This window comes from Ustilaginoidea virens, chromosome 2, assembly GCF_000687475.1.
Source record: "Ustilaginoidea virens chromosome 2, complete sequence".
Lineage (NCBI taxonomy): Eukaryota > Fungi > Ascomycota > Sordariomycetes > Hypocreales > Clavicipitaceae > Ustilaginoidea > Ustilaginoidea virens.
In genome coordinates this window covers 2728952-2741085 of record NC_057317.1, presented here as the reverse complement: position 1 = coordinate 2741085, position 12134 = coordinate 2728952, and the positions used below count along the sequence as shown (strand labels likewise).

At 52.1% G+C, this 12134-nt stretch overlaps 5 protein-coding genes across 5 annotated transcripts; 4 read left to right on the top strand and 1 right to left on the bottom strand.

Annotated features, from left to right (window-relative positions):
- Positions 1 to 712: 712 nt before the first annotated feature.
- UV8b_02503 (uncharacterized protein) lies at positions 713 to 1765 on the top strand (the record flags this gene model as incomplete). The annotated part of the gene is made up of 1 exon (XM_043140001.1): positions 713 to 1765. One exon carries the CDS (start codon positions 713 to 715, stop codon positions 1763 to 1765), a length of 1053 nt encoding a protein of 350 aa, XP_042995935.1.
- A 2142-nt stretch (positions 1766 to 3907) lies between these two features.
- Positions 3908 to 5854, bottom strand: UV8b_02502 (uncharacterized protein; the record flags this gene model as incomplete). The annotated part of the gene is made up of 1 exon (XM_043140000.1): positions 3908 to 5854. One exon carries the CDS (start codon positions 5852 to 5854, stop codon positions 3908 to 3910), a length of 1947 nt encoding a protein of 648 aa, XP_042995934.1.
- Positions 5855 to 6747: 893 nt separating this feature from the next.
- On the top strand, positions 6748 to 7328 carry UV8b_02501 (uncharacterized protein; the record flags this gene model as incomplete). Its single annotated transcript, XM_043139999.1, has 2 exons — positions 6748 to 6795; positions 6852 to 7328. 2 exons carry the CDS (start codon positions 6748 to 6750, stop codon positions 7326 to 7328), a joined length of 525 nt encoding a protein of 174 aa, XP_042995933.1.
- A 1434-nt stretch (positions 7329 to 8762) lies between these two features.
- On the top strand, positions 8763 to 10045 carry UV8b_02500 (uncharacterized protein; the record flags this gene model as incomplete). The annotated part of the gene is made up of 3 exons (XM_043139998.1): positions 8763 to 9187; positions 9245 to 9924; positions 9993 to 10045. 3 exons carry the CDS (start codon positions 8763 to 8765, stop codon positions 10043 to 10045), a joined length of 1158 nt encoding a protein of 385 aa, XP_042995932.1.
- A 475-nt stretch (positions 10046 to 10520) lies between these two features.
- Positions 10521 to 11521, top strand: UV8b_02499 (uncharacterized protein; the record flags this gene model as incomplete). Its single annotated transcript, XM_043139997.1, has 3 exons — positions 10521 to 10608; positions 10666 to 10755; positions 10812 to 11521. 3 exons carry the CDS (start codon positions 10521 to 10523, stop codon positions 11519 to 11521), a joined length of 888 nt encoding a protein of 295 aa, XP_042995931.1.
- Between the last annotated feature and the right edge of the window lie 613 nt (positions 11522 to 12134).

The following is a 12134-nucleotide window of genomic DNA, read 5'->3' as shown; positions in this document are numbered from 1 at the left end:
TACCTTGGAAATGCTCTTTTTGAAAATCCTGGGTGTAGACGGGCGTGTGATTGTTTGAATTGGTTTACTCGTGGCCACTTCACTCCTTCCCCATGGGAAACCAAACAATATTTATCATACCCAATGAAGAAGCCTCCGAGATACTGGGGGTGCCAAGCTGACGGCATAGCCGGTGAAACACGACTCATCATGTTTTTCCCGGCATAGAAGTATGGAGTACTCCGTAGTGGGTAGGTTGTGGAAAGAGCACGGTGGGTTGAGTGGCATGGCTAACAAGTTTTGCCTCTGCAACCTCCAACAGACCTGCCAGTCTCGATGATGCATGGCAACACCACATCCAACCATGTGCGTCGAGAGAAAACAAGTCGGCTGCGGATGGTTCATCGGGCTCCACTATTGTTGTGAAAGCATCAACCTGATAGGGGCTTATGGTCACAATAACCAACGCCCACAGGCTCTGCTGACGCATTAAACGTGATTGGACAATGAAAACTATCATGAGAGAGGCTCGGATGGGTGACAGTATACCACGAGAATCTATATAAAGGCGCATAGGGAATCAACTTGCCACTCTGATGCCCCTCAAGTCATCCAGCTTCTTATTGATAACCAGCCCCTTATCTAGGAATCGTCTTTCAGATAGGTTCAAGAAAAACTAGAAAATTTTGCCAATCGAACATCCAAACATATTTATCTTCCACCCGAAAGAAAAATGGGATCGGTAGGTGCCGATTCCGATTCTCAGCGTGCCGTCACGGCCATTCTAAACTCGGCAATCGCCGCTCCAGCCATTGGCGCTGCATGGGAGCTCGGGATACTGGAAGAAATACACAGAAACAAAAGCATCAGTCCGCGAAATTTCGCAAAGCAACATGACTTGAATCCTGTTTCGACCGAGGCCATCGTAGCCGCTCTGATGGCGGTTGACATTCTGGCAAAGTATGACGGGGAGGTTGCCGGAGGCAAGCACTTTGAGGAAGCATACAAGAAAAAATCCATCTTTCACTTCACAAGCCTTGGATCAGGCGGACTGTTTGCCAAGATGGCCTCCTTGACACGTAACGCCAACCGAGTCGGGGGCTTCCACAGCCGGACTCGAGATGCAGCAGCCATTGCGTATGCATGCCGCGAGATCAACCACGTATACTATGATCCTGCGTTCTGGAAGGCCATGAAGGAACTCGACTTTGACTTCAAATCGGTGGTCGATCTTGGGTGCGGCAGCGGTGAGAGATTGATGGAGATTCTAGGGCGCTACCCCGGGGCATGCGGCCTCGGGGTCGACATTGCGATGCCTTCGCTCCAGGTGGCAATCTCCGAGACGGCTGAGCGCGGCCTGTCGGACCGCTTGTCGTTTGTCGAGGGCAACGTCCTGGCGCTTGAGTACCGTGACGAGTTTTCCGACGTCGACCTCCTGACCTGTTTCATGATGGGGCACGACTTTTGGCCGCGGGAGAACTGCATCAAGACGCTCCAGTGGCTCAGGCAGGCTTTCCCCAAGGTTCGCCGGTTTCTCCTGGGCGACGCCCATCGCCTGCTGCTGAACTCGCGCGACCAAGGCGAGCCACCCACGCATGCAGTGGATGAGCACAATGTGCCGTTTTTCAGCTTGGCGTTTGAGGCTGCGCACGCCCTGATGGACGTTTACGTGCCAACCATTGATGAGTGGGAGGGGGTTTTTGAGGCGGGCGGCTGGCGATGTGTCAGGAAGCATCTCATAGAAACAGCGGATTGGGCCGTGGTGTTTGAGCTGGAGCACGCGTGAGGGGGGTGAGGTTGGCATGAAGTAGAAGAAGATGCTCCTGTGCAGTCTCAGCCGTCTCGACAAACTGAGGCAACTGAAGCAATGGCCTGAATAGAAAAAAATCCCGTGCTCAAATCTGCATGCGTTTGGGGAGAAGCCCATGGTGTTTCTACCCGCAAGACCCCCCTCACCTCCCCTCTCTTAAAAAAAAACCCAAGAAAAGGGGAAAGAATATAAAGGACAGTTAGAATCCCCGTAGAGGAGGTTCCTGGAATGTCTTTGTTTCTGCCCTCTGCCTTCCAGTTGCGCTCGTGAGCTACCTGCGAGAGGTCTTCTACCAAGCACACTCACCCAGCGCGGGCAACGCTACCCCCCGTCCCTGGAGATGATAAGAGTAAGCAGTTTACACTCCCTATTTCTTCACAAAAATGTGCAAGTTTAACCTATAGGTTTACTTCCTATGCGAAACCCAAGATGCCCAAACTGATCTCGTCCTGGTGTTGTTCTGCGGATACCCAACCCCCCCTTTCCCCAGACTCTAGTGTACGAGTAACCGAGTAATAAGAAGTGCGTTCGAATTTTTGCGTAGACTGTATTGCAACAATGATGCTTCATGTTTGTAAGTAGCAACAGCTCATATGCTTCGCCGTATCCAACCAAGCTTTAAAGATCAACAGACAGGCTAGTTGCAGCCACGCAACTGGATCTCTGCATGGCCTCGGCCTGTCGCAAAAGAGCGCAACATCTGGCTAGGTACGATACAATAGCCGCAGCCAGATTATTACGATTAATTTCCCATAGAGTCTGGAACGAGACGCCTTGGACTCTTGGTATTTATATTTCGCATCTTGAAAGGCTACCAGTCTGAGACTGCCAGGAAACAGCTCATCTTCTTGGGCTTCCAAAGGATACAACGCTTGGCACTTTTGCTCGTCTTCCAGTCTCGCTAGGGTTGGCAGAAAATAAACAAATAAAAAGAAGCCAACGTCGCTCCGCGTTCATTCGGCTTCTGCTCTGGACCATGATGTAATCTCGAATAGTCTCGAGTCGTCGGCCTGTCAACACACATCGCGTTTCTTGCTTCAACACTCCCAAGCATCGCTTTTACCCGGCCATCATGCCTGCAATATCAAATATCCGTCTTCCCTTTGGGGTTTTCCAGCCTGCGAGCCTGTCATATACAAGACAGGACGCTGCAAACTATCAAATCGTCCAGTGACAGATGGGACAAGAATAGCATGTTGAGAGTTGTCCCCAGGGTCCGCCTTTGGACAGTTGAAAACTCTATTAAACAGCCACCAAATATGGACATTAACGGGTCTTTCTTCCAGGCTTACTCTATTTCAAAGTCCCCGGGCCAAGCATAGCAGTGTCGGCCCTCACGCCGCGTTGGCTATATCAAGCCATGACGAGGTTTCTGATACCCCCAGGCGCGAGAATCAGGTGGCGGCAGCTTGTTGCAGCATTGGAGCGCCCATCTTTGCTGTCGTAAGCTGCAAGTTGAATCAAGTAAGGCTCTTTTAGCTTTTCGTTTACTTCAAAACGCTGCACAGCCGAGCACATGACTTTAGAGGGGGGGAGGGGGATGCGATTGCGTCCTTCGACCCGAATCAGTCCACCTAGATACTGCGTCATGACACTACGCCTGCCTTGTTCTACAGTAGGCTGTATAGCCTAGATCTTAGGCTATATTGCAGGAACCTACCGTTGACCTTTCACCGAATCTCATGCAGGGGTAGCCGCGCATAGTCAGCTCTATGCTAGCAAGTGAAAGCAAGCATAAACTACGTTGTTGTCAAGTGAGTTTGCCCAGTTTCGTCAAGCTGTCGCGGTCTCTTGACACACATCCAAGTGGCAGCAGCAAAGAGTCCCCTATAATTTCCTTCGGGGCTGAAGGGCTCGTGGTATAATTTCAAACAAGTCATCTTCAGATTCCCGTCATTCCCTTCGCCATAGCTCCATCTCGAATACTGCAACTCTTTCGCCTTCTCTCTTCGAAACTCCTACGACACCCAGGCCATCAGTCCAAGGTTATCGAATCTTAAAGAACTGCAGCAGCATGCATCGACCAGGACTCAGTAAAAAGTAGCCACGCATCCAATATCACTTAGGCTACAAGCGCCGTGGCTACTTGACTGAAAATACACATACATACATCATTGGTTACCACTCTAGCCTATCGTCGCACACGAGCTCAACATCAAACCGCTCTTGCCGTCTCCATACTTTGGACGGGACATTCAAGTCTGCCACGGTACTCCTCAGATCTGAAATCATTCCACCTGGTCCGCTCGCAAACACGACTGTCCGTCCAGACACTGTTGATTCCACAAAAGTACCCACCAGTTTGACGAGATTGGGACGTCTACCGTCACACGTTGATATGTCAGCCATTTTCTCAGTGCCACGCGCAGCTTCGACATGGCAAGGACGAATGCCGCCTGGGGAGGAAGAGGTTTCATCCGCCGCAGCTCCGCCAAAGTCGCACTTGCCGATCCAATTTCCCGTCGTATCGCCGACATCCCTTGTTGCGAAAAGAGAAATGGAGAGGTTAAGCCCCTCCTGAGCCCTGCGCATGAGGGCAGCCATTTCGTCGTCCACCCATTCAATGTTCCTCGAGTGCCTCATGGCCCAGATGAGATGGATTCTGCGATCCGATCGTAGTCTGTCACGGGCCAGGTGCAGCAGCAGCGGCAGGACATAGGTGATCCCAGTACCGCCAGCTACGCAAACTATATTGGTGCCTTGGTCAATCCTCTCGAGCAGGTTCTCGCCGTAACCACCCGTCAGAAGAACTGATGTGGTCATGCGTTGAGCTTCAGCGGACCTGGCCTTTTTCCTTTGCACCAGCTCGGCCAATTTCCTGGTCTCGCCCGACTTGGCTCTCAAGACGTACGAATGCTTGACCGAGCCATGTTCGACCACGGGAGCATTGAGCGGCGTGAATGGATGTGACTGCCAGACACTTGACTCGGTGAAGCACAGGTAAAAGTGCTGACCAACCTTCCATATGTCCTGCTCATTCGTCAGATCAAGTCGTAAGACATCTCCGTGTTCCGAATCTGGAAATCGTGTGATGGTCGCAGTCGCAGGACTAAACCCGGCAAGGGTGGACGAAGTAGGATGGTAATGGAGCAACGCTGTGCGGATGAGTCGAGCGCCGCGATCAACGCCCCACAAGATGAAAGCCGGCACCAAGAAACACTCGAGTCTGTTCCAATGCGCCCAGCAAGCACCGATGTAAACCATTGCCAGGACATAGTGGGCTTTGCGGAAGAACTCGTATCCTGTAAGCCTGATGCCCCACGGTGTGCTCAATGCGAAGAGGATGAGCAGCAGAGCCATGGCGACAAGGCCCCAGATCATGTACGGCTGCACTATCCACTCGCGGCCGACCTTTGGTTGGGGTTGGTACAGGTGTAGCTCGATAACGAGCCAGCCCGAGGCGTGAAGGATGGCCTGCATAACGATGATGTACCCCAGCCATCGATGCAGGAAGTTGAAGCTCTGGTAGGGCACGCCAGTGAGCACGGACAGCAGCGACTCTCGGCTGCTGAGCATAATGGAAAGCGGCGTAAGGGCATACGCGGTGACACCGACCCGGTCTGCCCACGGTCCCAAGCCTACTCTCGTGCTGAAGACGCCCGGCATGTTCTTGACTGGCGTCACCCAAGTGGCGTATGTGATGCCGAGGAAGCTCAGGACGAAGAGGTAGCCTGCCAGCAGAGCCAAAAGCGCCACCTGGAACCGCGTCGTGCGCCCAAAGAGAAGATTGCTCGCATCGGGCAATAAGAACCGTCTTGCTGCCGTTGCAATCGTTCCTGTCAATTTCACCGTTGCTCCCTTGTTGGGTCTAGGGCTTTCAAGGATGTTTTGCACTGCCGGTCGCCGCGCTCGCCTCCATAAAGCCCAAATGAACAAGACTGAGAATATCGTCGCCCACAGGACACCCATGTACAGCATGCCCAGGTCATGAGCGAGGTACACGGCATCCAGGTATTGGCATGACCCGGCATCGTTCTTGCACGGAACTATTCTATCAGCGTATCCCCAGTGTGGCTCGGAGGTTGCTCCGTCGGAGAAATTCTGAATATGTCTTGGCTCCAACATTGCCGTCTGCAAATGGTCAAAGGGAGTGAAAAAGTCAATCCAGTGGGAAACGAAGGGGAGAGGAAAACTCGACATCTACAGAGGAGAATCCCAACCCAAACATCACCACCCGTAGGGTATGTATGAGTGCTTTGCAGCTGACACGTCTGGAACGGAGCACGGCCTGGAAAAGACGGGCAACGGCATCGCTTGCCCTGCCCATATAAAGCTTAACAGGATTCGGCACCCCGGGCCAAGCCAAGTCATTAGCTGCCGAAGACGTTTTCCCCCGCTGGCGTCGCATCCGAAAAAGGCCGCATTCCTGTCCAATCACGTTCGAGAGTTGTGTTGAAGTCGACATGGGCCTTGTTGTTGTTGTTGTTGTTTTTTTTCGCAACTGCTGTCCCCGCCAGATAGCACATAGCCGACGCGGCCAATAGCTCTCCATCTTGTGCCATGTTGCGCTTGTTTCTTCTATTTCGTTTTGAGCAGAAATGAGCAAGTTTTGCGGAGTCAACCCGGGCCAGGGCCAGGATTGTCATGAACGGAGAGAATCGATTCTGGCCAGGCTGAAGATGTGTGTGTCTTGCAACTGTATGATCTCCCGGCTCGGGTTTCGGGCCCATACTACAGTAATGGGACAAGTCGTGGTTTGTTTGGCAACGTTGCGCTGTTAACGGTGTCGTTCTCCCCCCCTCTTATTTCTTTGGCAAGCTTGTTCTGGTTTACAAACTGGCGCAAGTGGTGACTGGCAATACTGGCGATACAGTAAGAGTGAAAAGAAAAACGAACCCGTGCGTCTGGCGTCTGCAACACTCGTCAACTGTTGAGCCCATTTGCTTGAACGGTTTTTGCAGACCGGCTACCGGCAACCACCGGCTTCATCATCCATCATCCATCATCCATCATCCATCATGGACATGAACCATGGAGGCTCTGTTGCGCCGTCATGCAAGATCTCAGTACGGCTCCAAAGCAAATCTCTTCATCCGCCGCGGCAACGCTGACATACCCGTAGATGCTCTGGAACTGGCACACCATCGACGCGTGCTTCCTGACACCAAGCTGGCACATCACCAACAATGGCATGTTTGCAGCGACATGCATCGGCGTCATCCTGCTCGTCGTGCTCGTCGAATTCTTCCGCCGCCTAGGGAAGGAGTACGACGCATTTATTCTGCGTCAGTTCCAGCGGGAATCATCGAAGCGATATATTGATGGCAACAGTTTTGGTTCGCAGCTTGTTACGTTCCGAGCGACGCTTCTCCAGCAATCGACGAGGGCCGCGCTGCATGCCGTGACGTTTGGCGGCGCGTACATTCTGATGCTCCTTGCCATGTATTTCAATGGCTACATCATAATTTGCATATTTATCGGAGCTGCAATGGGCAAGTTCTTTTGCGACTGGATGGAGGTCAACATTGACATGGATGGGAGGCACGCGGATGACGGCCGAGTCAAGGCGATTGAAGACCCAAGCATCTGCTGTGGTTAGGAATGTCGGTGAGAAAGTGATGTAGCCATGAACGTTGACAGGAGAATGAGCTGGAAGGTGACGGATGGAAGGATGAGGTGTCTGGTCTGGTATGATTTGCTTTTCCTTGATGCTAGGGACCAACGTCTTAGCAAAGTGCCGGACCTTACGATGCTCAGGTCGAACGACTGATCTGTACTCACCCCGCAGTGTCCTGGGACAGGAACATGATGTAAGTATCAAGTGCCTGCAAAGTGCCCGGTACTTCGTACCTCGTGGAATTAGGTTCCTCCTAACCTACCCGAGGTAGGTACCTCTATAAAGCAATCACTCTCCGGAAGTGACAGAATTAAAGGAAATGGACAAACCGCAAAGCATACATTCTAGTTACCTAACTTGGTAGGTGGGCTTCTTGGAAGACTTTGATGTCCTGGCCAAATGTGTTTATTCTCTGCTCAAGTCATTATAGTAAGATATATCCCCTGGGTGATCAACGAGTTGCAAAGATTGGCCGGTGTAGCTTAGAGGTAGAGCGTTGCACTTGTATCTCCGCGAAATGCAAAGGTCGCCAGTTCGAGTCTGGTTATCGGCAGAATTTTTTGACCCGTCTTCAATCGGTGTTTGATCCTTCTTTTTTTTGCTCTGAAATCCGTGGTTGCTAGGTACAGGTATAGGAGGTGTTCAGCGATGGCCATGTTCTTTCTGATGGCCAGGCACGTTCTTATCGCTTTGAGCGAGGCAAGGAACCAGACGGCATGAGGCAGCTGCTCAGTGCTAATTGGGCCATCTGTCAGCTAATGGTGTCTGAGCGACCGACCCCAAAGGCTTGGGTTAGGTTAGGTTAGGTACCGATGGACCGAGATGAAACGCTCGGGTGTGAGCGGAGTGGGCCAGGTTATTCACGTCGCTACACAAAACGGCCATCATGGGTTCTTGTCGTGGTGTTTACGATTGTGCTGTGATATTCGGCAATTCTGGCAAATCCCCCACATAGTATATATATAATGTGTCAAGCACGCCTCGCAGAGCAGCATCCCATCAGCTTGCTTCCGTGTACTTTCTCCGCGACGAGTTTTGCCCAGGCGTTGACGGACAGAAATTGCCAACAAACGCTACGTTGCCATTGATGTATTTCAGTCTGGAGCTTGGGTACTTACGGCTTGTCACCAAATGTCTGACAGGGTCCTGACTGGACTGACCCGACCCGTGCCCACCTACGGCTGGACCTAGCCACCTGTGGGTACCTTAAGAGGCTTACATGCATGTACCTCGTCACGTGCGGGCAGAAACTCCGACTTCATCCCTGACGACCCGGGCAACAATTGCCCGCCAGCGTGTGGTTGACCATGCCTTATCCTTGCCGAAACTAAACTCGGTCGCGACAAACGGGCGGGCTTCTTCTGGAGTCGCGGTCACCGACCCAACGGGGTCAAATACAGCACGTGCCTAGCTGGAATGCGCACGTCACAATTCTCAAAGCCGGGGGCCATCTCAAGACGTTTTCCACGACAGAGTCGGTCGCTTGGCCCGCCATGGCGGCGGGGCTGTTGTCAGAGGCCGTACGCGACAACCGCCCCGTTGGAGTCGTCCGACAGCCAGGCAGAACGTCCGAAACCTCCGTTTCGCCTCGAGACGGGCATTGGGCTGTTTGCAAAACGGCCACCGCGGCCCTTCCCTCCACCCTTTACGTCGCCTCCGTCCGGTTCGTTTTCCGATCCACTCAGCACCCACCACCGAAGCCGTGATCGGCGCAGCTTCGTCAACGGAGAGCTCATCAAGGGCTTGACAAACGGAGATGATGCGGTCTACGCGAGCGAATCCTTTATTTGCGCCAACGATGGGGTTGGAGCTTGGGCAGTGCGCCCTCGCGGCCACGCTGGGCATGTTTCCAACGAGCTGGCATCCGCGCGCTCACAACGGCTAACAGATGGTCACAGGCTGTGGTCGCGGCTAATTCTACATTTCTGGGCGGCAGAAGTAGAGAGAGACATGAGCCATCCTTCGTCTCGGGACGAACCACATCGCCCCGATTCAATTTCGATGCTTCAAACGGCCTATGAAAAGACGCTGGACGCAACGCTTGCCCACGACTGGCAAGGCACGACCACTGCGTGTGGAGCCCAGCTACTTGTTCGACATGAAAATGAAGGCTCATCTGACAAACCAATGCCGCTTTTGCTGGTGACTCAGCTTGGAGACGGTCAAGTCATGGTCATCCGACCGAGAAGCAAAAAGGTTATTTTCAAAACGGCAGAGCAATGGCATTGGTTCGACTGTCCTCGCCAGCTTGGCACCAATAGTCCGGATACACCAAAGGACAACGCTGTCACAGATGCAGTTGATCTGGAGGTTGGGGATGTCGTGCTAGCCATGACCGACGGCGTCATTGACAACCTTTGGGACCACGAAATCGTCGAGAATGTCTTACAAAGCCTTAGCAGTTGGGAGAGAAACCCAGGAAAGAGCAGGCCGAAAGAGGAGAGGGAAAGCGGCCATCCGGGCATGAGTGCGGTAGCGGCAGACCTCGTTGAAGCAGCGAGAGCCATTGCCGTGGACCCATTTGCGGAGAGCCCTTTCATGGAGAAGGCTATCGAGGAGGGACTGGCGAGCGAAGGAGGTACGTCTCTCTGTATTTGGGAGGTGATTCTCGTCTTTTTTGCTTACATTATAACTCCCATTTTCTAGGCAAGCTAGATGATATCAGCGTGGTTGCTGCTTTGTGTGTCGAGAACAAGTGAACAAAATCAGCAGGTTCCAATGTTCTGTTGTTTCATTCTTGTTGGAGTAGTGAGGGCGCTGAGGTGTGTTAGCCCGCTTTTGGGTCAACACGGGCGAGTAAAATATCCTTGTGGCGGAAGCATCGGAATCGGCTTTAATAACAGTCGCATAGCTCCTCCCTTTCTCATGAACTGATGGTTTTATATGATCTGGTGCAGTATGCAGCTAATTCTTGCAGCGTTCCCCATGTTAGATGGGGAATACATGCCAGTTTAATCGCCGTGGTTTGGTTTTGTCAGGTGCAAAAATTGAAGTGGACCCTCTCTCTTATCGCACGTGCAGACGCTACAGATCCACTTTGATAAGAGAAATTGTTTCCGGAGCACCTTTGCAAGAAGAAGTTGGGATCCGTTGATGCACTCTTGGCTTAGCACGTTACTGGCATTGAAAAGTTGGATTTAAAAAATACAGAGCTTGGAATAGACGAGATTGAAAATGAGAGGAAAACGCTCAAAGCAGTATCGGAAGCTCATGGAGCGCTTTTGCATGACATTTGGTTTCCGCGAGCCGTACCAAGTTCTCGGTGAGTTGAGCTTCGAGCGATTACTCGATCAACAGGTGGGCTAATCCTTCTTCAAAGTGGACGCCGAAATGGTTCAAGACTCTTGTCGATTCAAAATGGAGCTGGCGCCGGCTCTTCAAAGGACAGTTCATGGAACAGTGAAGCCAAGTCAGTGGTAAGCCATGCCCTACAATTGCGGTGGAAAATGCTGACCCGTGGCCAAGTGATTACGCAGTGTGAGATTCGAAAACTATATGCGCAGAAAAACGATGCCGTCGGCAGAGAAGCTATTGAGGTGGCAAAGTCTTGCGAGAGACGGCGTTGCGGTCATCATCCGGACGAGTATCCCGAGCCATTGGGCACTCTGGAATGCTTTCAATCCGTCATTGACCCCAAAGATAGTGGGGAAAACAAGCATCGCTATGTCGTTGCAAGCCAGAACCAAGACCTGCGACGTATGCTTCGCGCAGTACGAGGAGTTCCGTTGATATACATCAAGAGAAGCGTCATGATCTTGGAGCCAATGTCTGATGAAAGCGCTCAGTTGCGGGCCCGTGAAGAAAGCAGTAAATTCAGGGCAGGCATCAAACCAACAATCGGGAAAAGAAAAAGGGACGAGAGAGGGCATACTGCTGAGGATGCGGCAACTGTGGCCGATGATGAAGACGGGGTCGGCACCCTCAACGGACACAATCTCTCATCAGCGGCATCCGCGAGGAAGAAGGCGAAGCGCCCAGGTCCAAAAGGCCCCAACCCTCTTTCCGTCAAGAAAGCGAAAAAGAAGGCTGAAGTGAGCAAGCAAAACAAGCTGTCCGAGGAAGGTCCAGTCAAAAGCAAAAGACGAAGAACAGCAAAGCCGGCCGACACACAAAGTGCCAACGATACGCAGGGAGATGGCACTGCTCTCGCAGAGCCCAATGGCGACGAAAGCTGATGTTGTATGAGCGGGTCAATTTGAGCCGAGAAGGGAAAAAAAAGGATAGTTTGCACATCATTTTACGAGCCTCGGCGTTCTTTATTTGATTTTTTCTTTTTGGCTGTGGGTCAAAAGGATGAGCTGGGCATCGCAGTTTGGGCATCATCGAGATTCATCCGTGAGGGCTTCAACCTATGGGTACATATTATGGTGCGTTTAATGACTTGCTGTATCTAGGGTCTTCAATTTCGGGATCAAGGATAGTGAATGCAGCAATAAGGACAAATTTTACCGGCCTGCTTGCAGAGCGGCTGATTGACAGTCAATTGGATTGCTTATTGCGCCAACGGGTAGAATTTGAAGCAAAAACGCAACATGTTTGATGGAACCTTGCTGATGACATCCGATGACATCAGTGAGGGAATTTAGGTCCCACTTACCTGATGTGCCTACCTCTTTTGAGGCAGGGAGCCCATCGATGCACACACGGGCATGAGAATTATCTGCAAGGTACGGAGTCTGGCCCTGTCTGGGTAGCAAGACTTGGACCCTGAGCCCCTTACCGCGGTTGGGAAGAACATCAAGGAAGACGGCACCAAACAAACATCAAGCCTTCCCCTTGCCAAGGAGG